Source organism: Thalassophryne amazonica, chromosome 15 (genome assembly GCF_902500255.1).
Source record: "Thalassophryne amazonica chromosome 15, fThaAma1.1, whole genome shotgun sequence".
Classification (NCBI taxonomy): Eukaryota; Metazoa; Chordata; class Actinopteri; order Batrachoidiformes; family Batrachoididae; genus Thalassophryne; species Thalassophryne amazonica.
The window spans coordinates 21,886,352-21,909,571 of record NC_047117.1 but is presented as its reverse complement, the minus strand read 5'-3'; the positions used below and the strand labels follow the sequence as shown (position 1 = coordinate 21,909,571).

Below are 23,220 nucleotides of genomic sequence, written 5' to 3'. Positions count from 1 at the left end.
CATTTTTGTTCATGTCTGAGGCATTTTACGGAAAGTCAAGTCAAGTTAAATTTGGGAGCATGCGCAGGTAACACACTTCTCCACATCCACCACACTATGGAACCACCCCAAGTTCTGGATGGCACTCACTCAGGCCGGCAACCAGTTCATCCTCACTTCTTGAAAGTAGCCATCAATTTGCCACAGCCAGGGTAAACGTGAGCATCTCCTTGGCCTTCTCCTGCCGCTGCATGTCCTCAGCACCGAGACACCTGCGTGCTGTATCACATCCAGAGAAACACCACATGGCTAAAATGTCATAGCTGATGCTCCCTCACAGAAGTAATATGCCTCATTTGGGTCTCCCTAAGTGTTCGTTTGACACAAAGTCCTTCCAGGTGTACCCAAGGATCCCAGATGGGACATCATAGCAAAGACATACAGTCATCTCATGTCACTGGTTAGTGTCCAAGTCTCACAACCGTAGAGTAAGATCTGAAGCATCAGGATCCTAAAGACTTGGACCTTTATTCTCTTGTAAAGATATCAACATCACCAAACACTTGTGTCCACTGACCTCATGACTCCATGAGCTCCTCCAATGCATCTCCTGATCTCAAAGGCCAAGGACCCAAAGACATGAATGTCACTACCAAGATAAGTTCTGATACACTTGTAATGATGCTTCCTGGTACACTTTTGATGGCCAAGGTAAGGAAGTCATTGAAAACTTGGAGCTTAGTCTTGAACAATTACAAAACCAGACACTTCTCACTCAGGTTTTTAAGTGTTTCCATCTAGGTATCCACTGATTCCATGAAGATCACATCATCTGGGAAGATGAGGTCAGTAAACCTTTCCTTGCCACTAATTTCAAGAACCCTACCCAGCATCCAGTCCATGGAAGCACTGAACAGTGTAGGAGCCATTAAACATCCCAAATGAATAGCAGTTTTCATTTTCTACAAGAAGGTCAGGACCGGGGGATCCTACCTGCCCAGATGGAATGCATCCTGCGGGCTACGTTCTCGACTCCTGGGGGTCTTGGCGTATTGCATGCTTGGCGCCTTTCTCCGTTGAGGACGTCGAGGATTTAGTCATATTTGGTCTTATGGTAGCAGGGCTGGTACTTTCTGGCTTATGTGCTGCCCTGATCTATTGGAAAATTGGCAAGACGGTGGCATCAAGAACCACGGCCCCTCGCTTGTCCGTCATGATTAACGAGGTGGGCAAGGCATTGCATTCTCAGACTGCGATGACTCTTGAACACAGACACAAATTGGATGACATCTTGGAGCAGATGCGTGCCTTGCAGATGAAGTTGAAGATTTCGGAGGTCGGGGAATATTCTTAATTCATAATTGGGATTTGGTTGTTCAAGTGGAACTGTAAAAAGTGTTTTTCACTGCTCAAACCACAACACGGCAGGCTTATCAAGCCTGAAGGACAAATTGCCCGACTGTTTTCCTCCAGAGGAATGTTGTCAGGCCTTGGTGATTATTTGGCTCCTTTCTTGTCTCAACCCACAAAGACAATAAACTGTTTTTCATAGGACTGAAGCATGCTCCACTCCCTCTCCTCACCCCCCTCCTACCCCCATCACCCCCCCCCCCACTCCAGCTTCTGTTCACGTCATCCCCCTTCCCCTTCCCCCCAAGCTAGTGGCGGTGCGACTCCAGTTGCAGCGGCTACCACACACTCACATCGCCTCAATTTGGATAATGGACTGTTTCAAGTTTAGTGCACATAAACAATGTCAAATGTATATGTGTTGTCTTAATTCTGATTTGTGCCATTATTACGGTAAACAAGTAATAATTGTGGATTAATTGCTGTTTGTCTGTGGTAATGTGAGTGTGGACATAATCTCATTGTTGTTGCACTTGTAATGACAATGACAATAAATCTCATAAATCTCATCCATCCAAAAAAGTCTGTTTCTGCCCATGCTCTGCACAGCACTCACAGTACCGATGTATAGGCTGGCTATGATACCCAGCAACGTCTTGAGGCTCATAGAAACAATCGGGATGCCTCAGAGAGCAGCCCGCACAACCGAATCAAACACTTTATGAAAATCAGCAGCATAGGCTACAAAGATGCCCTGCTGATATTAACGGTATATTAAAAGATACATCATAAATGTAACTGGACTAAAGTTGTTCTTTCAAGGCCACAGAGATGAAAATAATTGTTTTCTTCACAAAATTTCTTTCAAACCAAGCAATGACAAAGAGAACAAGGGACAAGGTGGAAGGAAAAAAACTTCATTGAATATTCATTAACTGGTGCCTAGGTGTATACACTGCTCTTAACCACTCTTGTTTATGACTTAAAGACTTGTAGTAGTGACCTTAGTTTAACACTGCAGCAGATACCAAATTAACCTCTAGCCTCCAGAGGGCTAGCCATGGCCTGCTAACAAGCAGCCTGTCTAGACACACAAGAAGCGCTTTATGATTCCACCTCACACACACACACACACACACACACACACACACACACACACACACACACACACACACACACACACACACACACACACACACACACACCGCCAACCTTTCTGTCTCTGTTAACACATACTGGCACATCCTCCTTCCTCTTCTATCTTCAACCTCACCATTTCATCCCTATTTCCTCCCGACATCGTTTTTCATGTCCCTCCCAAGCTGTGCAGTGTTTGGGTCGTGCACTCTGCAGCCACAGTTTATCAGATGGTATGTTTTCTCTTATCTGTCACTCCAACATCAGGCTGTAAAATCATGAAGAGTTTTAAGCAGAAAGGATAGTTGGTTGATTCCCACTTACTAAGCTAGAAAATGAGTTGCTACTAAGACAAGCAGTGTTTTTTTTTCTTTTTGCAGACAATGAACAACAGTCTGATTGCAGCACTTGAGAAGCTGAGTGAGAAATTGGAGTGTCTGGGCTTGTGATTGTCGTGGATCAAGACTATGATCCTGGGCCTGTATTCGCAAAGCATCCTGAGGCTAAAAGTAGGTCTTAGTGACATCAGTCTAAGAAAAATCTTAGAATTCCTTGAATTCTTAGGTTTTTCTTAGAATTTTCCCTTGGTAAGATAAAAGTTATTCACAGAGCATCTTAAGCCTTAAGAGAGCTCCTAAAGTGCAAAACTGTTAAGAGGAGGGAGGAGGACTTTTAAGAAGCCTAAAAGTATCTTAAACAGACAAGACGGTGGAAAGACAGAGAAGAAGGAAACACATTCTCCATATGTTGAACGGCAGTGATTCAGTAACACACTACCGGCTTGATGGTGCAGAGAAGATATTTGTGTTGACCTCATTGGGAATAAACTTACTTTTCCCACCCAGTGCAGTAACGTAATAACGCCTGAGATGAAGGTCATCACAAAATTGCGATAGCTGGCTATGGGAAAAATGTAAATTGCATGTAAATTCTATAATATTCATACAATTCTTAATATCAAAGTAAGCGATGTCAGCAGCCTAAATGGTAGCCTCCAACACTCAACTGTTTGAGAACTTGGCTTGTGTGCTGCAAACTCTGGCCTCGCTTTGGGTTGCAGCACATACCAGCACTTCTCACACTCGTCGCTTGTGCACAATTACCAGCATGGAGAGTGAACATAACAATAAGCTAATCAATATAATAATCTGCATGTGAATGAGGTACGTTCACACATTTTGAAGCTGTGTAACAGTTCATTTAATTTTGCTGAGTTTCATCATAATGACAAATTCTTTTTATGATTACACATTTCTTAATACAGTTCAGGTTATATGATTGGTTGATTTTACTGTCCATTCATAACTAGGAGCACGGAGTGCATTTGATTTTTTCCTTTCTGTTTTTGTGACAACCAGTCACAGCTCTGAGAAGACTGTGTTATACGGTCAACCCCGCCTCCTTACAAAAATAAAAGTGTCTGTCCACTTCTTGCTCAGAGTTGCAATCAGACATGTCCTGGATCACTCTTAGGCTAAGGCTTTCCTTGTTAGGAATCTTTAGGCTGAGTTGGGAGCTCTCTGAGAGGACGCTGAGATTCTTTGTAAATACGGGCCCTGGCTTTTAATGACTTCCTGGACTCAGCCATCAGGACTGAATCTGTATGCAATAAAAATGTTGAACTTGTAGAGACATTCCGTTATCTCAGCGGGTCCCCAGCTTCTGAGATCAGGACGTGCCTGGGAACCGCTTATGAAGTTTTGAGGTCGCTACAAAGAGTTATTTGGTGATGCTGAAATCTTTGCAGAAAAATGGAAATCCAAGTTTTCAAGGTCGTGGTGCTTCCTGTGTTACTGAATTTTTGTGCGTCTTGGACACTAAGCAGAGCCTTAAGGTAATGGCTGGATGTCTTTGGTACTTGGTCTCTTCACAGGTTCCTTGGTTACTGTTGGAATGACTTTGTGTCAAATGAACGGTTACTTAGGGAGACTAAGATGAGGAGCATCATTTGCATTTTGAGGGAGCATCAGTTATGACATTTTGGCCATGTGGGTGTGTTTCTCTGGGCATGATCCACCATGCAGGTACTTCAGTGTTGAGGTCCCCAAAGACAGGAGAAGGGCAAGGGGATATTCATATATCACCTAGCAGTGGCCTGATGAATGATTACTTTCAAGAGGTGGGGATGCACAGGGAAGCACAGGCTCTCTGCCTGGGTGGTTGGTATCTAGGACCCAATATAGCTTAGTGGAGTAGTGGATATTGTGACATTCAGTACCAACACGTTCAACATCTGAGCTGCTGTGCTCCACGACCTTACTGAACACCAGTCAATGAAACACTCATCATCATCATTCACTCATCTTCAACCGCTTATCCGAGGTCGGGTCGCAGGGGCAACAGCTCTAGACCCCAGACCCCAGACTTCCCTTTCCCATGCCACATTGACCACCTCTGACTGGGGGATCCCAAGGCGTTCCCAAGCCAGTGTGGAGATATAATCTCTCCACCTAGTCCTGGGTCTTCCCTGAGGTCTCCTCCCAGGTGGAAGTGCCTGGAACACCTCCTTAGGAAGGCGCCCAGAAGGCATCCTTATCAGATGCCCAAACCACCTCAGCTGGCTCCTTCCAATGTGAAAGACCAGTGACTCTACTCCGAGCTCCCCACAGATGACCAAACTTCTCACCCTATCTCTAAGGGAGACACCAGCCAGCCTCCTAAGCCCATTTCGGCTGCTTGTACCCGCGGTCTAGTTCTTTCGGTCATGACCCAACCCTCATGACCATAGGTGAGAGTAGGAATGAAGACTGACCAGCAGATCGAGAGCTTCGCCTTTTGGCTCAGCTCCCTTTTCATCACAACAGCACGGTAGAGCGAATGTAACACCACTCCTGATGTGCCGATTCTCCGGCCAATCTCACGCTCCATTGTCCCCTCGCTTGTGACCAAGACCCTGAGGTACTTGAACTCCTTCACTTGGGGCAAGACCGTATTCTATACCCGGAGTAGGAAATCCATCGGTTTCCTGCTGAGAATCATGGCCTCAGATTTAGAGGTGTTGATCCTTATTCCAGCTGCTTCACACTTGGCTGTGAACCGATCCAGTGAGTGTTGGAGGTCACTGGCCGATGAAGCCAACAGGATCACATCATCTGCAATGAAACAACTGGAAGAAAGTCAAATGTTTGAGAATTTTGCTGTTTTAAGCAAAACAGCATATTACAGAAAGTTACAGACCTCTGCAGATGAATTTAAAAAAGTAGTTTGTGGGTTTACATCCCAGAGCAATATTCCATGAAAACAACAAACAGGATATTAACATTTCTCATTCGAAGAAAGCACCAGCATATAGACCTCCCACTATGTTATTATACATTCATTTTCTATTTCCACTGACTTCGAACAGGGGTCACAAAAGAGTTGGAGCCTATCCCAGCAGTCATAGGGTATGAGGTGGGGTACACTCTGGACAGGATGCCAGTCTATCACAGGGCCACACATGGACAGACAATCTCAGTCACACTCATACCTATGGTCAATTTAAAGTTTACAGTTCACCTAACCTGCATGTTTTTGGAAGTGGGAGGAAGCCCACACACACGCAAACTCTACATGGACCAGATGGGAAGTGATCCCACGACCTTCTTGTTGTGAGGCAACAGTGCCAAGACTAAGCCACCAACCAGCACATTATGATGATGATGATATCTTTATTACCTCCGCCAAGGAGGTTATGTTTTTGGTCGTGATTGTTTGTTTGTCTGTCTGTCAGCAGGATAACTCAAAATGTTTTGAACGGATTTTGATGAAATTTTGTGGAGTGGTTGGAAATGACAAGAGGAACAAGTGATTACATTTTAGTCATGATCCGGATCACGATCCGGATCCAGAAATTTTTTAAAGGATTCTTCACCATTGCGGGATAGGGGGAATTTTGACATTCTAGTTTCTAACTCCACAAAAACAAGGCAGAAAGGCTTGAAAAAAATTAGGGTGTAACACAGTCAAATGTTCTATCAAACAACAAAGTTTGGTGATGATCGGATCCGGATTCTGGATCTGGTGATCCAGAATATGCAAAAATATAGGGAAAATAGAAAATGTGTCAGTGTGAGGTGACAAATAAAGCTAGAGATGCACAACTAACACCAAACTGTAGCTGAATCTGTACTGATTCAGTAAGGTGTCATCAGATTTGATATAGCTTCAAATGTTATGGAGCTAGATCCAGAAGAAAACCGCCATTACCAAAAAATCGTTTTTATACAACTAATAAAGACATAAAAGTGATTCCAAGTTCTAGTGGTATGTTTTCATGGTCAAGGATGTCAAATATAAAGGAAAGAAAAGTGTATGTATCATAGTTTTGGTTGTAACACTGAACTGTTGAATAGATCACTGTGCCAAGGAGGGAATCTCTTTAGTGTCAGTGACCCTATGGCCTTGTTTAGAAAAGTGTTTCATAAATGTTAAAAAATTCATATATTTGCAGTTTAGTTGAATAATAAATTAAATTTTGTCTCTTATTTGTTTTTGTCTATAAGCACATGCAATATCAATATCAGTGCTCAGATTTGGCAGAGGTTTGCACTCTCTGAGTGCTTCTAGTTTAGTTTTTGCTTCAACCTGTTGGACCTCCTCCTATTTAATGTGGTGATTTATACGATTCCATTCATCATAATGTCACATGACACATACTCTAAATTAAATTAGGCTGAAAACTGTATATAATAGGCTGCAAGACTGTATACAATAATAATACGTAAGTTGCTGTTACTGACTATTAACCTGGTTAAACACACAATGGAAATATTGGAACCTTCGCCTTTGACGAACACGTCCCCTCACACTTTTCCGCTGCGCTGAAATGTATTTTGTCCTCACTTACACTCCGTATGTGGGAGTGTACAGGCCATTGATTGGTTAATATTTCCATGCAGCTTCTCATCGTTTGGAGAACGATTAGCCGGTAAGTGATCAAAAAAGCGAGCAGTTTCAGTTTAGAACGACTGTAGTCATTTTTCGTTGAAGAGTAAAATAGTTCTCTCCAGGTTTCATTGAAAGCTTATTCACTGAAGTGGGTATTTAGGGGGTTAGCAGCACTTAGCTAGCAGCTAGCGCTGCTTCACTAGCATTTGGCTAAATTATAAATATGGCAGCTCGAAGCAGTAACTGCAGTGTAAAACCTGCGTTTTGATTAAACGCTGTTAACACGACCGTGTCTTTAAAGCTTATGTCAAGCTAAAAACTACATAAAATCAACAGCTGCAGCTTGTTTGTAGATCACATCCACGATGAGCCTGAGAAAACAAACCCCGAGTGACTTCTTGAAGCAGATCATCGGGAGACCTGTGGTGGTCAAACTCAACTCTGGTGTCGATTACAGAGGTAATGACAAGCAGGTTACAATTTTCTCGGTGATTTTTTTTTTTTTTTTTTTTTTTTTTTTTAAATAAGCGATTTAAGTGCAAATGCCACTCTGCTAAGCACTACAGTTTGTGTGCAGGTGTCCTGGCCTGCCTGGATGGATACATGAACATCGCCATAGAGCAGACAGAGGAATATGTCAACGGTCAGCTTAAGAACAAGTATGGAGATGCTTTTCTAAGAGGAAACAATGGTAAGATTCTTCATTGTATTAAACATGTTGCTCTTCTGTGCAGTATGGGAAAAGTGGACCAAATCTCTTCTGTCACTTCCAAAAGGGCGCTGTGTCCTTTGTGTCAAAACAAGATGGATATTTTGCAGCTGCCCATCAAGCTTGCAAATCATTTTCTGTTGAATCATGTAAGGTTAGGATAAAGTGAATTGCCAAGATTTGTAAGCCAACATGCCACGAATTGTAATGCATGGCAGTTCGTCATTTGGCTCAAAAAGTGCACCATCCAACATGTAGTCACAATGGGTTTACAAAAACACAGTAGTGTTGCGAGACATCGTCACAACCTTGGGCAGACCTGACGAAACATGAGCAAGATTTGTCGCAACAGCATGAACGTTATGATTGTGTTACAATGCCAGTATGACATGACGCTGTGTGTAAAGACATCAAAGTATTGGCACGGATTGAGCTTTGCAGACAGTGTGCCAAAATCTCGGGTGCAAAAAAATAGATGAATAAATAATAATAATAAATGCATATGAATTATATTGTCATTTTCAAATGTTTTCCAGTGTGTTTATGCAAAATGCAGTGATTAAAAACTGAAGGCAGAATATTGAGGATTTGAACTGTGTGGTCTTTGAAACTGTGATTTTCACTGAACCGTGAGGAAGGAGTATCTTTGCACTCCTACTACTAAATACAGAGTAATAAGTCCCTTCTGCTTCTCCGATGTTTCAGTCAGGCTTGCCACACAAGAGCCATTGCAGCTCTGCATGTTGATTTGGCACAGGTTTTACACCGGATGCTCTTCCTGATGCAACTCTATATTACATGAAGAAGGGGCAGGGGTGGCCTTGTACCGGGAACCTTCCAGTCTGGAAAAAAGTGCACGAACCACTTGGCCACTACTGCTTCATTAATTAATTGATTTACTAAACCCAAGCTCCAATGAAGTATCACAGGGGGCTGGAGCCTATCCCAGCAGTCATAGGGAAAGAGGCGGCGTACATCCTGGACAGGACACTTTCAAGCACACCTATGGCCAATTTAAAGTGCCCAATTCACCTATCCTGTATTCTTTGGAAGTAGAAGGAAGCCAGAATACCCAGAGTGAACCCATGCAAACACAGGGAGAACTCTACAAAGAAAGGACCACATGGGAAGTGATACCAGGACTTTCTTATTGTGAGGCAATAGCCACCAAAACCACTAAGCCACCAAAACCAAGGCTCAGCTCAGGTACATTTTATTTTAAAGCCCATGGATTGGATCAGTTTTGTCTCAGTCAAAATAAAAAAACTGAGCAAAGCTGATCTAAGTTTATAACATATATATATATATTAACAAGAGGTGATGTGTACATTTTCTGGTGAGAGGGTAACATTTTTATTCTTAACCCTTTGACAGTACAAGCACTTCTAGCTCAATGCTCAGTTCAGTGGATTAACGACTCCACAAAATATGACGGACCATACACTGATGAAAGCTTAGGGCTGAAACACGTTTGTGCAGTGGACATGGGCCAATAAAGTAAAAAAGAAAAGTTAATAATAAGAGAGTGTGCTTCTTCACGTTACACTGACGGTCCTTTTAGGTCGCACCTGAAGTCGTTTTGCTTTTGGAGTCAAGCGCACCTGCTTTGCTACTAAGATATGATGGACACTTTGCCCTCAAAGCCTTTAATTTTTTAGTCCTTTCTTTTCCATCCACAAATGCGCTGAGCATGAGGCTGCTTTAATCTTCACTCACGCTGTGATTTTACTGTGACTGCATCATAATTAACATAGTTATTACTTTAAAAACAAGTCACCACAGCACGAAATAACACTTATGTAAACTTTGCAATTAATGTGCAGTTCACATGCCTGCTGAGCTATGAGGGGCAGTTTGTAGGGATCAGCTGTGATCTGTTACAACACTACCATGGATAGTTTTGAGAATGTCTGTCTAAAAAATGTTATGGTGTGTCATTTGCTCTCCCACCGTAGCAGGACACATCACGGCATATCATGATGCAGAGCCCAACATCAGCAAAACATCAACAGGACTCACCAAATCTAACATGATCCACTCCGTCCTTTCCCCAATGGTTAGGACTGAATGCAGACAAAGTTGTTGCAGTGGTTTTGCATACTGATGGAAGCCTTGCCCAGTCACAGAATGCCCCTATGATCTGTTTCCACTTTCATACTGTGCAGAACATTGATAGACCAAAGATGATGTCTTCTTGAATAGATGTACATGGTTGTTGATTTTCTTATGCAGGGTGTGTGGAGCTGAAATGATTATGCATCTAGTCAACTGATAGAAATTTCACAATGTTTGTGAATGGTTTTGATTTTTTTTTTTTTAAGAAAAATTATAACTTTCAGCTTTTGAATATATGAATGTAAGATAAATATGATTTTATAAAAAAAAATGTTATGTCCAGAAATGGGCACAAACTATTCCCAGTGTATCAACACAGTCTCTCAAAAATAGCTGTATATTTTGCAGCACTGTAGAACAACACACTTGTTTGTGGAGTGAGGAAGGGAGTGAGACCATAAGTTGTGCATTGGATTTATGCATCAAAAATCTCTGTCCTGTTATTTTGTGTGGTAGGTGAGAGGATCCATGAGGGGATATCTTAAGTCAAAGTACTTTTTTCTTTTTCACAAGTCTGTGTGATGTTTGCAAGGGAGAATGGTGGCAATCGGGGGACATCTTAAAATAACATTGGAAAACCAAATTCACCTGAAGATCCTTTCCTCCATTATGTCCTGTTCTCCATCAGACCGAAGCAGGGGCAATGGGTCAGTGAGTGAGATCCTGAGATCAACAATTGACTTGGATCACTAATCCAAGTGAAACTCAATGCGGGTTACTGCCAGTCACTAACCTGGGTTGCCTGACTAGTGTGATCTTTTCAGACTCAAGGTTGTCCCATGTGATTGTGTCTGAAGGGGGATATAAGAAAAAAGCAATGCTTTGTTAGATTTTGGCAAGACAAAACACAAACAATCAAATTTCAACAAAATTTTATAGCAGTGGTTCGCCAATTTATCCTCCAGGACCACCTAACCTGCAAATGTCAATCTCCCTGCTCTGCCACAAGCTGATGAGCTCATTCAGGTGTCTATTAGTACTTGACTGGCTGCACACCTGCTTTAAAGGATAAGGGTGGGTAAACTCTATTAAATTTGGACTTTTTGGAATAAGCAGACCACCATTGTCAGAATATTACCCTTCTGAACTAAAACCAAGACTCTCCTGCTTTGTCTTTGGTGTGTTCCATTGATCATTGTTGCAGTACAGTCACACTGTATCTGTCTGTTCATGATACGTTATGTTGACATATCTAATCGCTTTTCCAGAAAAGTAATTATATCACTTTATCCAAAATGAGGCCTATGTTCAGTGGTTCAGAATTTTCCTCCCAGAAGTTACATGTTCCTGTGGCGCTGTTGACGTGGCCGCTCCAAACAATTATCATTATGGTTTGGCTGTAATGAGCATTTTACTTCTAAGCTATCTATGGGGGGTTAAGGACTGCTGTCTTAGCAAACCTTTCAGTAAATTTGTACTACAAAATCTTCTGACTCCTGCCAGAATTCTCTACCACCAACATCCAAAGAAAGTCTCTGTGGGGAATCTCTATGTAATCCTAATCACTGACTCATGACTTTCATATCTGTTTTTGGTTGTATTTGTGCAAGTAACATGGTTTTGTCCTCTTATAGTGTAAAACACTTGTTTTCTTTTTTAACACAGTGGTGTCTGAAGAGTAACGACGTTATTTAATGGTTGACACTATCAAAACAAACAATACCTTTACTCATTGTATTCCTGTGTAATTTTTCATGATCTTATTTTTACTTTTTTGGTCCACAGTTCTCTACATCAGCACCCAGAAGAGGAAAGTGTAGTGATTTTTGTTTGTTTTTCCTTTTTTTGTGTGGTATAAATGTATCGGTGGATGACCGCCATCTGTTTTTAGTTCTGTAAAGTCCTGAAGAATCCTTTATTTTGTTTTGGTGCCTGTAAAAGTGAAATGGGTTAATAAACTGAATCTGATCTGATTCATGTTTGGTTTGGCGGTGAATATCTTACTACGATTATTATTGTGGTCCATTTCTACAAAATATTGATTAGAATTTATACAGTTTTGACAGTCCTTGTATTCTGGAGTGGAATTCCCATTGTTACTCGTATTTTCTTTTGGATTAGTTTTTGATGTGATTCTTGCAAAATGGCCACTGGTGTTCTCTGTGTTAATAGAACTTCAGAGAAAAATAAAAAGGTTATTTGTGTAATGATTTGGTCAAAGTTTATCCCTGCAGCATACAAACAAACTAAAATCTATCTGCCATTTACCACAAGGCTTCAAACAGATTAGATTGTAATGCTGTGATTTGTCAGTCCCAATAGGCTAAATTTGGCATTGATCGTGATAGGACTCCCCTGCAGAAATCATTACTGAAAGTCCTGTGTACAAATGTGCATGCTGTCCTCTGTTTATTGTTACAAATATTAGAATAGGCTATTAAAAATAAATAATCCAAACACCTCAATGTGTGCGTGAGGCGTCTTAGTGGTGATGTGAAGGCAATCGGTGAAGTACTCGTGCATACAAAAGCCAGTGTTTTTATGAGCACAAGAAAAATGATTTGCTGGTCCTTCAAATGGGGACTTGGAGGACTAATCTGTAACTGATGCCACCTGCAGGCTACATCAGGCTGCTTTAACGTGTTTACATCTGTTAAGTGTGGGCATGCATGTGCTGTGCGCGCACACAGGCACAGATATATCTTAAAGTTGATTTGGATCGGCTTGGCCGTCTGTTAACTGTTTGAAAATTAATGTAGCAACATTTACATGGAATTGGTAGTTTATTCTGTTTCTCTGTGGCCTGTGGTAATTTAGCAAATGAGTTCAAAAGTAGCACCAGCTCATTAAGCTAAGATAAGAAAGCTATAAATGTATGATTGATTAGGCTCTTAATGGGAATGCTTTGTTGTGGATCTGCCTGTTCTCTGGGAGTTTTTTTTTTTTTTTTTTTTCCCCCCTCCCTCCTCCTCTTGTGCAGAAGCTTGTGTTCAACCTGTGCATGCGCATTCTGGCCCCTGAAAGGAGACAAAAGGCTGCCAAGGTCAGGCCCGACTTGAGAATGAAGGACGCGTTATTGATCAAACTCTGCCAAGCTGCAGCCGGGAATGCTGGGGGACTGAGCTGCAACAAAGATGCATGCAGGCAGACGCTGGCGTTGAGCGATGTGTACACAGAAACACTGCGCCGCGCGACACGCCGGGAAACATTACACCACAGTGAGGTTCAGGCAAATGTTTACCCACTGGAATTGTAACAGAGCCTCTGGCTGTGTGGCCTCATGAGGAACCCAATTAATAGAACTCGCAAACAACCTGCTAGTCAATGCTGTGGTATAAAAAATTATAGTAAAAATCACCAGGGCTTCAACATCTCTCACATTTTCTAACAGCACAAAATAATCAGCATTTCTTTGGCACGTTTTTTTTTTTTTTTTTAAGTTTGGATTTTTTTTTTTCGCCATCTGTATGGGTCAGTGATCCTCACTTAGCCCCTGAAAGCAGACTGGCTCAGGCTGCCAGAGGATGCTGCAGTGGCTTGGCATTGACATGTGGAGGTGAGTGATGGAGGGGAGAGGACAAAGGAAGACAGAACAGGTGACAGCCTCGTGTGGAGGAGAAAGCAGAGGAGACTCAAGTCCTACAGCACCACCAGCTGCTGCGGCCATAAAACTACAGTGGAGAGGCAGGAGGAAGGAGGGGAAGGGGCTTTGACCCTTACAGATCACTGCAGCATGGCCGTGTAGCCTTTACACTGGGGCAAACCAGGACAGGCACGAAAGAACGTGCATGGTCTGATTTAGAGCCGTACACAGGGCTGCCTTTGGTGCACAGCTGTTCAAGATGCATGGAATGCTTTGGCAACATTCTGACAGGCTTAAAAAGCACTAGAATGATTTAAACAGTGCACGACCTGCTGCATATACATACACGTCAGTATTAATATGAATTACTTCAGGGGGTCATTTCTTTGAGGTCAAATTTGCAGCCATTTTGCCTGAAACATTCAACCATCAAAAAAAAAGAAGTGATGTCCAATATCTGCTCTTTAGCCTTACTGACTTGCAGCCAGGGATGGTTTAATTGGAGTCAAAGGTCAAAACAATGTCTGGTCATTTTTCATGAAAAATTCAGTGGGACGAAATGTGACCTTGGTTACTTCAATGGGGTTAAAGGTTGAAGCTGGAATTTTCGGAAGAAATTCAATTGGATTAAAAAAAAAAAAAAACCCTGTTTGAGTAACTGAAGTCCAACATCTGCTTAAACTCTCCAGTGACTGCTGAGGTCAAGTCCATAGTGATTTAGTTGGGGTCAAAGTTCAAAACAGGAATTTCTGGTCATTTTTTAGAACGTGTTCAACTAGATCAAATATATGAGTAAACTTGGTGTCGCTGAAACATCAGGCCTTTCTGCTCTGTTGCCTCTGGGTGTTGAAACAGCCAGGGGTGATTTCACTGGGGTCAAAGGTAAAAATGGAATGACTGGATTTTTCAAGAAAAATGTTCAGGTGGACCAAATATTAACTTGGAAGCTCTGAGTAATTTAAGATTTAAGACCAAGTGCTCTCTTGCCTTGTCTTGAGATGTGACTACTCACATCTCAAGACTGTCTTGAGATTCTCAAGATTGTCTTGAGAGACCAAGATTGTCTTGAGATGTGACTACTCAATCTCAAGACAAGGCAAGAGCTGCTCTCTTGCCTTGTCTTGAGATGTGAGTAGTCACTGCAGTTCCTGACAAAGTGCTCCATTTGAGCGGATGCAAAGTCGTGTCTTGCAAATACTTAAATACTTTAAATTCTCAACTCTTCAGATGCAGTGTAAAGTCCATGTAATTTTTGGTCAGTGCATAGGTTGTGCAATATTTGTAGGTAAAGTAAAATTTAGAGTTATTGCTATAGAATCCACCCCCAAGTATCAGGTCAGACCAGATCTGGGAGCATGTGCTGGAGTGGCACATTGCTACATTCACAACATTATGGCTCTGCCTTGAGTACTGGAAAGCAATCATCCAGGCATTCAACTGGTCCATTGCCACCTTTCGAAAGTCAAAAGTCCATAAGCTGTTCCCTGGGATCTCTCAATCTCAAAAGCAGAGGATTCAACCCTTTCACATACAGATACACTTCTGATAGCCAATTCCAGGAAGTTCCTGAAAGTCTGGATCTTAGTGTTGATCAAGGACAATTGCAACCCAGACACTCTGACTCCTTGATCAACTTCTCAAGTGCTGCAATCAGGACATCCACTGATTCCACAAAGATCACAGCATTGACCAGAATGTCAAGGTCATTTCTTTCATCATCAACAAAGGTACCGAACATACTGGTCTCCACAACCCTATACCCAAGATCCAGCCCATGGAAGCATTCAACACAAACAAGCCAGAACAGATCCCTCATAGATCCCAGTATTCACTGGGAAGAAGTTAGAAATTCTTAGGATCCCATGAATTTTCAGGATGTCAGAGAGAACTAGCTGCTCAACCCAATCAAACACTTTGGGAAAATCAACAAAACCTGCAAAGGAGCACGGCCAATATTAGTGCTTCTGGTCAATAAGTATTCACAGAGCTAGGATGTACTTGATTTCTTGCGTGTGAAGCCAAAGTGCTACAGGTGGTGAGCAACAAGTAAGTTGGACTGAATCTTGTTCAAGTTAATTATTGCACACACCTTTTCCAGCACGGAGATCAGTGTAGTCCTTTTTTTTTTCCAATCCATAGAGATGATACCCGGCTCTCAGACTGAAACAACGATTGTTTGCAGTGCCAGGAGAACAGCATCTCCACCCTCCTGGAGGGGGCTTAACTCTAATGCTGCAGATCCCTGGAGCTTTCCTCACACTCAGCTGTTTCCCAGCCTTTGCAATCTCTCAAACATTTGGTGGTTCACAGTTGACTGGAGAATCAGTAACAAGAACCCTGGCACTCGGGATGTCCAATATCCCAGGTGGAGTATAAGCCTCACACAACTGCTCAAAGTGGCTGAGCCAAGAAGACAATCAAGTCATCGTCCACCATGACTGCAATGGGACGAGGGGTTTGAAGAAACATAGTGCTTTGATGTCTCTGTAAGCAGGCTGAAGGTCACTAGACCACAGAAAGTCACGTGATCACAGATTTCTGTTCTAACCAGTACTTCCTGATCTACCTTCAGGATATCAAAATCTGCTTTCTTAGCTCAGTATAAAACCTGGACTTTCCATCAAGCCATGCACTAAAACTTCCTTGGATGACATTGAGAGTGCCCTATGATATGAAACACCTCCTCCTATGGATTTTGGCGACTTAAGTGTATCCCCCGGTGTAACTTTTAGAGACTAGTTGTGGAAGAACTCCCACATCTTGTACGTGTCGGTGTAACTGCCTCAGCTATAGGCCAACCTTTAGTTATGCACTCTGCTGAGTACTGCTTTTTTTTTTAAATGTGTAAATAGATTGTGTTGTACAACCCTAATTCCAATGAAGTTGGGATGTTGTGTAAAATGTAAATAGAAATAGAATACAATGATTTGCAAATCCTCTTCAACCTATATTCAATTGAATACACCACAAAGACAAGATATTTAATGTTCAAACTGATAAACTTTATTGTTTTTGTGCAAATATTTGCTCATTTTGGAATGGATGCCTGCAACACATTTCAAAAAAGCTGTGACAGTGGTATGTTTACCACTGTGTTACATCACCTTTCCTTCTAACAACACTCAATAATCGTTTGGGAACTGAGGACACTAATTGTTGAAGCTCTGTAGGTGCAATTCTTTCCCATTCTTGCTTGATGTACGACTTCAGTTGTTCAACAGTCCGGGGTCTCAGTTGTCATATTTTGCGCTTCATAATGCGCCACACATTTTCAATGGGCGACAGGTCTGGACTGCAGGCAGGCCAGTCTAGTAACCGCACTCTTTTACTACAAAGCCACGCTGTTGTAACATGCGCAGAATGTGGTTTGGCATTGTCTTGCTGAAATAAGCAGGGACGTCCCTGAAAAAGGCTTTGCTTGGATGGCAGCATGTGTTGCTCCAAAACCTGGATGTACCTTTCAGCATTGATGGTGCCATCACAGATGTGTAAGTTACCCACACCCCCATACCATCTCAACACACCCCCATACCATCACAGATACTGGCTTTTAAACTTTGTGTTATGTGTCGACGCGGGTTGAGGAGCGGACCTGCGTCTGACAGAACCCAGCGCTACAAATAACCAGAAAAGCGGTTACAAAAACAATATATTTATTACACCCGTTGTGCATAAAAAGTGTAAAAACAAAAACAGCGTCCCTCTGGTGGAGTGACTGTTGGCACGCTCTCCAGCGCCCGCAAGGATCAAAGCCCGGCGCTCCTGGACTCACTACCACCGCCAAACACCCCCCAGGTGGACACGACAAACTGACTCTCTGTGAAGCAAAGAAGAGGTGAGGTAAGTCAGCAGTTACAACAATATCTTTCAAAAGACACACGCTATCAGCAACACATTCAGGTCTGTATCTTTTTTAACTTTATGCAAATGAGCAGCTTCTCACAACAGATGGAGGATCACTTATCCGCACGCCACAGCAGTGAGAAGCAAGCTGCACAATTCTCATCACAATTCAAGTATACTGTGTAACAAAACACCAAGTTACTATCAACAATTAATCAAACAATTACCTTTAATGTGTGCTGACAGCATGTGTCCTCACCCTTCCTTGCTTCACGGGCTTGATGTGTCAAACCCAGGCGCGGTCCTCAGCGTCTCACAAACGAACATCACAAGGTCGAGTTCCCGGCAGTTCTGCTTGAATCACACATGACTTAAATGCAGAACGCCATCCAATTATCTGCTTCAGCTGAAAGTCTTTAAGGTTGCATGTAAGCACCAGTCACAGGTGCTACACATGATGTTGATGAGGATGAGGATTCTTCAGCCAGCACCTTCTCCACAGACAAATCAGTTCTCATGCCACCTGAAGAGCAAAGAAAAGAAAAGAACACCAAAACATCCAGCCACACCCCCCAACACACAACACTTTGCGCTGGTAACAATCTGGTAACAGTCTTTTTCCTCTTTTGTCCGGAGGACACGATGTCCATAATTTCCAAAAACAATTTGAAATGTGGACTCATCAGACCAGAGCACACTTTTCCACTTTGCGTCTGTCCATTTTAAATGAGCTCAGGCCCAGAGAAGGTGGTGGTGTTTCTGGATGTTGTTGATGTATGGCTTTCGCTTTGCATGGTAGAGTTTTAACTTTCGCTAATAGATGTAGCGACAAACTGTTTTAACTGACAATAGTTTTCTGAAGTGTTCCTGAGCCCATGTGGTAAGATCCTTTTCACAATGATTTTGGTTTTTAATGCAGTGCCGCCTGAGGGATTGAAGGTCACGGGCATTCAATGTTGGTTTTCGGCCTTGTCGCTTACGTGTAGAAAGTTCTCCAGATTCTCTGAATCTTCTGATTATATTATGGACTGTAGATGATGGAATCCCTAAATACCTTGCAATTGAACATTGATAAACATTGTTCTTAAACTGTTGGACTTTTTTTTTTCACTTTTCAATTGTTCACAAAGTGGTGATCCTCGCCCCAGCTTTGCTTGTGAATGGCTGAGCCTTTTGGGGATGCTCCTTTTATACCCAATCATGACACTCACAATTAGTGTTCTCAGTTCCCAAACACTTATTGAGTGTTGTGAGAAGGAAAGGTGATGTAACACAGTGGTAAACATACCACCAACCTTTTTGAAACGTGTTGCAGGCATCCATTTCAAAATGAGCAAATATTTGCACAATAACAATAAAGTTTATTGGTTTGAACGTTAAATATCTTGTCTTTGTGGTGTATTCAATTGAATATAGGCTGAAGAGGATTTGTAAATCATTGTATTGTGTTTTTAATTTACATTTTACACAACGTCCCAACTTCATTGGAATCGGGGTTGTATGAAGTAGATGAGCGTTACAAGCACACTTTCCAACCTGTTGCGAGCGTGTGTATGCTGTAAATGATGACATGTCATCCTACCCTGTGACTCTCTGGACTGTGTCAGAGGTCAGTGGAGGGTTGTGCACAATAAACAAACAGCATAACAATAACAGAGTGTTACTGAAAATAACTGCTGCTCTCATTTATCAGTCCTCCAATAAAATGTCAGGATGAACCGTTTTGTGACGCTGCCTCCTTCATCTCACCGTCAAGTTCAAGTTATGATGCTTGTTTTGATCCTAATTGAGTTTGAGAGACTGTGTTGCCCTACTCTGCCCCACAACCCTTAGGTTCTTTATTTAGCCCCGAGGACATTAACGCCAGCCAGAAATGTGACCCTTGACCTTCTTATATGGAAGAAGCTATTCCCAGCATGGACAAGAGATTCTGTGATTTATCTTGGCTCCAAATGGCAGCGCGATGCAGATGGTGAGGTTAGGAGGGCATGACTACGTACCCTTCAGGAGGGCAGAGAGCATTTCTGATATTTACAGAACCAGACCCACTTAGGCAGGCAAAGGTCTTTCACAGTACAGAAACACGTCCACATGAGTCCTCGATCCTCGACACCAAAACGTGCTAAGCTGCTCCACAGCTGCACAGCCTGTTAAACACTTTTTGTATGAACTGTTGCTCTATTATATGAATTTAAATGTATATATTTTTAAATGTACTTATAATTTGATGTATTTTTTGTTATTATTAAATTTTTAAATTCTTAATGTCTTTGAATTTGTTTGACTACATCTGAGGTTGTGTTTTTGTTGCAGATTGTCTTTCTCTCTGTCAGTTATTCAAGACATGATCAGGGTTCAATTAAATCTGGTGAAGAACTAAACCTTGGGTCGAGGAAGTTTCTTAAATATTGGTGTGCATCAGGATCCCAGCCTTTCTGTCTGGAGTTTGCTTGTTCTCACCGTGTCTGTGTGGGGTTCCTCCGGGCACTCTGGTTTCCTCCTATAATCCAAAAAAAAAAAAAAGCTTATTTATGGTCTGCTCCTTTCTCTGCCTCTGATCAAGGCAGAGTCTGTACATCTGGAGTTGGTCCCCGGCCACCGGACTGTGGCTGCCCACTGCTCCTAGTGGTTGGATTGTATTGAACTGTAATTAGGATGAGTTAAATGCAGAGGACAAATTTTGTTGTATGCACGTTTATGTACAATGACAATAAAAGGCTATTGTATTATTATTATTATTATTATTACACCCGCCAAGGATGTAATCATTTATTTATTACTCTGTCTGTTAGCAGGATTATGTCAAAACCACAGATTTTGATTACATTTTCACCATCGATACATATTAGGCCATGGAAGACTCCATTAAGTTTTGGAGGTGATCCGGATACAGATTCTCGATCAAGATTTCACTTTATAGTGGCTTTGAAGGATTATGTCAAAACTACATCACAAATTCTCACCAAATTTGCACCAGAGATAGGTACTGGGGTATGGAAGACTCCACTGAATTTTGGAGGTGATCCAGATCTGGATCCGGATTCTGGATCAAGATTTCACTTTATATACGCTTTGAAGGACTATGTCAAAACTACTTCACAGATTCTCACCAAATTTCCACCACAGATAGATATTAGGGTATCGAAGACTCCACCGAATTTTGGAGGTGATCTGGATCCAAATTGGTGGACATCAGAAATCTCTGATTGCTCTTGTTATGATTATTATTCTTATCACAAGTCCTTTCATTCAGATCCTGCCACTGATGTTTGATCCTGATCAAAGGGTAGATCCTGTCTTTGATCAAGAAGCTATGATCTTGATTCCTTTGATCCTCTTATGCTCTATGATGTTTGAGCTTTGACTTTTAATTGTGAGTCCTTAGATCAAAGCCAGAAAAGCAAATGACCAAAACAAACAAACAGACAGACAAAAACAAACTCTCCTTGGTGAGGTTTAAAGAACAGGCTAAAGGTCAGGATCAAAGTTTGGCCATCAGGAACAAAGCTCAGTGACCAAATATGAGTGATCAGACAGGTAATATTGTGTATCACAACAAATGTTTATAATTAGGATGTATGAATGTTACAACGGAATAATCTCTCACACCAACAAAGAAAGCGATAAAAGGAAAATTAACAGAGATGTAAAGTGAGATCTGCTGGACTTTGGGAGAAAGGTGTGCGCATGAGTGCCCGTCTACTTATGACATTGTTCTGTCCGCTAAGGATGTAATAAAATAATCAGTGTTTATTTATTTCTCTGTCTGTTAGCAGGATTACATCAAAACTACTGATCACATTTTGATGAAAGTTTCACCACAGATAGATATTAGGCCTTGGAGGACTCCAACAAATTTTGGAGGTGTTTCGGATCTGGATTCTGGCTCAGGATTTCACTTTATTGACTTTTAAGGATTACGTCAAAACTATTTCACGGATTCTCACAAAATTTGCACCACAGATAGATATTAGGGCATGGAAGACTCCAGTGAATTTTGGAGGTGATCCGATGATGCAGACCGAACGGTCCGCCCTGCCTCCACGACGCATGCGTCATTTTGGAGCTCCGCCACTCGTCTAAAACAGAGTCTCTTCACCCAAAGTGATCAAATGGATTAATGGGATTATTAACCATCAGATGACAAAGTAAAACCTCTTAAATCATTCTAAAGTCAGTTTTAAGCAGAAACGAGGCGATACTCCGTGAAGTTTTGAAGTGACTGACGCACAGTGAACACATCCGGTAGCAGCTCCTGTAGCTGCGGCGCTCTGATTGCGTCCTTGTCTTTAATGATGAAATTATGCTGAATTTATGTGGAAATGGTTGTTGTACAACAGCTTCAGATATCTGTCACTGAGATAGATGATGACTGGAGTGCATTATTAAGCAGAAACGAGGTGATAATCCATGAACCGTGGCTAATGACGCATGCGCAGTGAAGGCAGGGCCAACCGATTTTTGGGGGGACCGTTCGGTCTGTGACACCGGATCCGGATTGGTGGACATCGGAAATCTCCAACTGCTCATGTTCTGTTATATGCATGACTATGTTGTTGTTGTTATGCTCCTAATTTTTGTAACGCCTGTGTTTTTCATATTGTTTATGTTATATTGATGATGCGAAGTCCATTGATATGGATTATTGAAGGTGCTATATATGAAACAATCTACAGTTTGTTCGAACTGTTATGTTTGAAAATCCACATGTACACAAAATTTTAAGCCACAAAACAGTATTGAATTGCTGCCCGGAGACCTTATTAAAAAAACCCCAGTACATTTCAGAATGAGGTCATCGGCACTTGTGAGCAATAATCAGTGAACATGAGGCAAACATACGTCAAAGAGCCGTTTTCAATCACCTTTTTGTTTCGGTTAGCCTATTATGTGTCCTGTTTGTCAGCCAAGTCTCACTACTGTGCACATGAGATTTGCATGAAACATGAACTAACCCTGCACTCAGACAATTAGCTTCCATTACACCGGTGCTACCATTGCCAATTTGTCTGCCGTGCGAGGTAATCCGCAGCGTTGCTGGCAAGTGCCCAAAATGGTAATAATGGTATTGCAAGAGCCTTTTGTTGTTGTTTCCTTTCAGACTAACGGCCACAGGCGGCTGCTGTATCACCGGATGAAATGTTGAGGAAGTTGAAGCGTTTGCACAGTAGTCCAGGAGCCGTGACGTGAATCTTTGTTCTCATTACAGCGGTTTTAGTGCCATTATTAATCTTGTATTCTCATTTATTTTGCATCCATTATTCATGTTTTGGCTTTTATGACCTTCTGCTTTCTGTTTGTCTGCTGGTCCTAGCAGGGTTACGCACAAGATCAACTGATTTAAAGAAACGTTGCAGAGGGCTGATCTGTCTTTCTTCTCCTCCTTCCACCTTCCTCTTTATCTGTTGGCTGTTGCATATTAACGGTCACTGACCCTGTTGTAGGAACAGATTCTTCGATCCATGGTTACAGAAAAGACTGATATGTCTCCTCTTCTTGATGTGATCCTCCTCCTCTGGACTCAATCTGGATGCTCTTTTCTGATGAACGTCTTTTCTTTTATTCACTCGAATATTACACTTGTGAGTGATGGCATGTGCAGGGATTGTTTGTGGTCCTCAGTGTCCATTCACACGTGAACAAAATAACTCAAACGGTTTTGTTCTGATTATAACCAAATTTAGTGGAAATGTTT

At 41.9% G+C, this 23,220-nt stretch overlaps 1 protein-coding gene across 1 annotated transcript; it reads left to right on the top strand.

The window, feature by feature from the left end:
• Positions 1-7,289: 7,289 nt before the first annotated feature.
• lsm6 (LSM6 homolog, U6 small nuclear RNA and mRNA degradation associated) lies at positions 7,290-12,076 on the top strand. Its single transcript, XM_034188858.1, has 4 exons — positions 7,290-7,375; positions 7,689-7,794; positions 7,913-8,026; positions 11,885-12,076. The coding sequence occupies exons 2-4, from the start codon at positions 7,701-7,703 to the stop codon at positions 11,917-11,919; spliced, it is 243 nt and encodes an 80-aa protein (XP_034044749.1). The 5' UTR covers positions 7,290-7,375; positions 7,689-7,700; the 3' UTR covers positions 11,920-12,076.
• The last annotated feature ends 11,144 nt before the right edge of the window (positions 12,077-23,220 follow it).

What these genes read in the sequence shown, in the direction of transcription:
- lsm6 (XM_034188858.1), top strand. Translation starts at nt 7,701, where the DNA reads ATGAGCCTGAGAAAACAAACCCCGAGTGACTTCTTGAAGCAGATCATC. An exon ending in CTCTGGTGTCGATTACAGAG is followed by an intron (nt 7,795 to 7,912) that starts GTAATGACAAGC and finishes GTTTGTGTGCAG; the next exon opens with GTGTCCTGGCCTGCCTGGAT. An exon ending in TTTTCTAAGAGGAAACAATG is followed by an intron (nt 8,027 to 11,884) that starts GTAAGATTCTTC and finishes TTTGGTCCACAG; the next exon opens with TTCTCTACATCAGCACCCAG.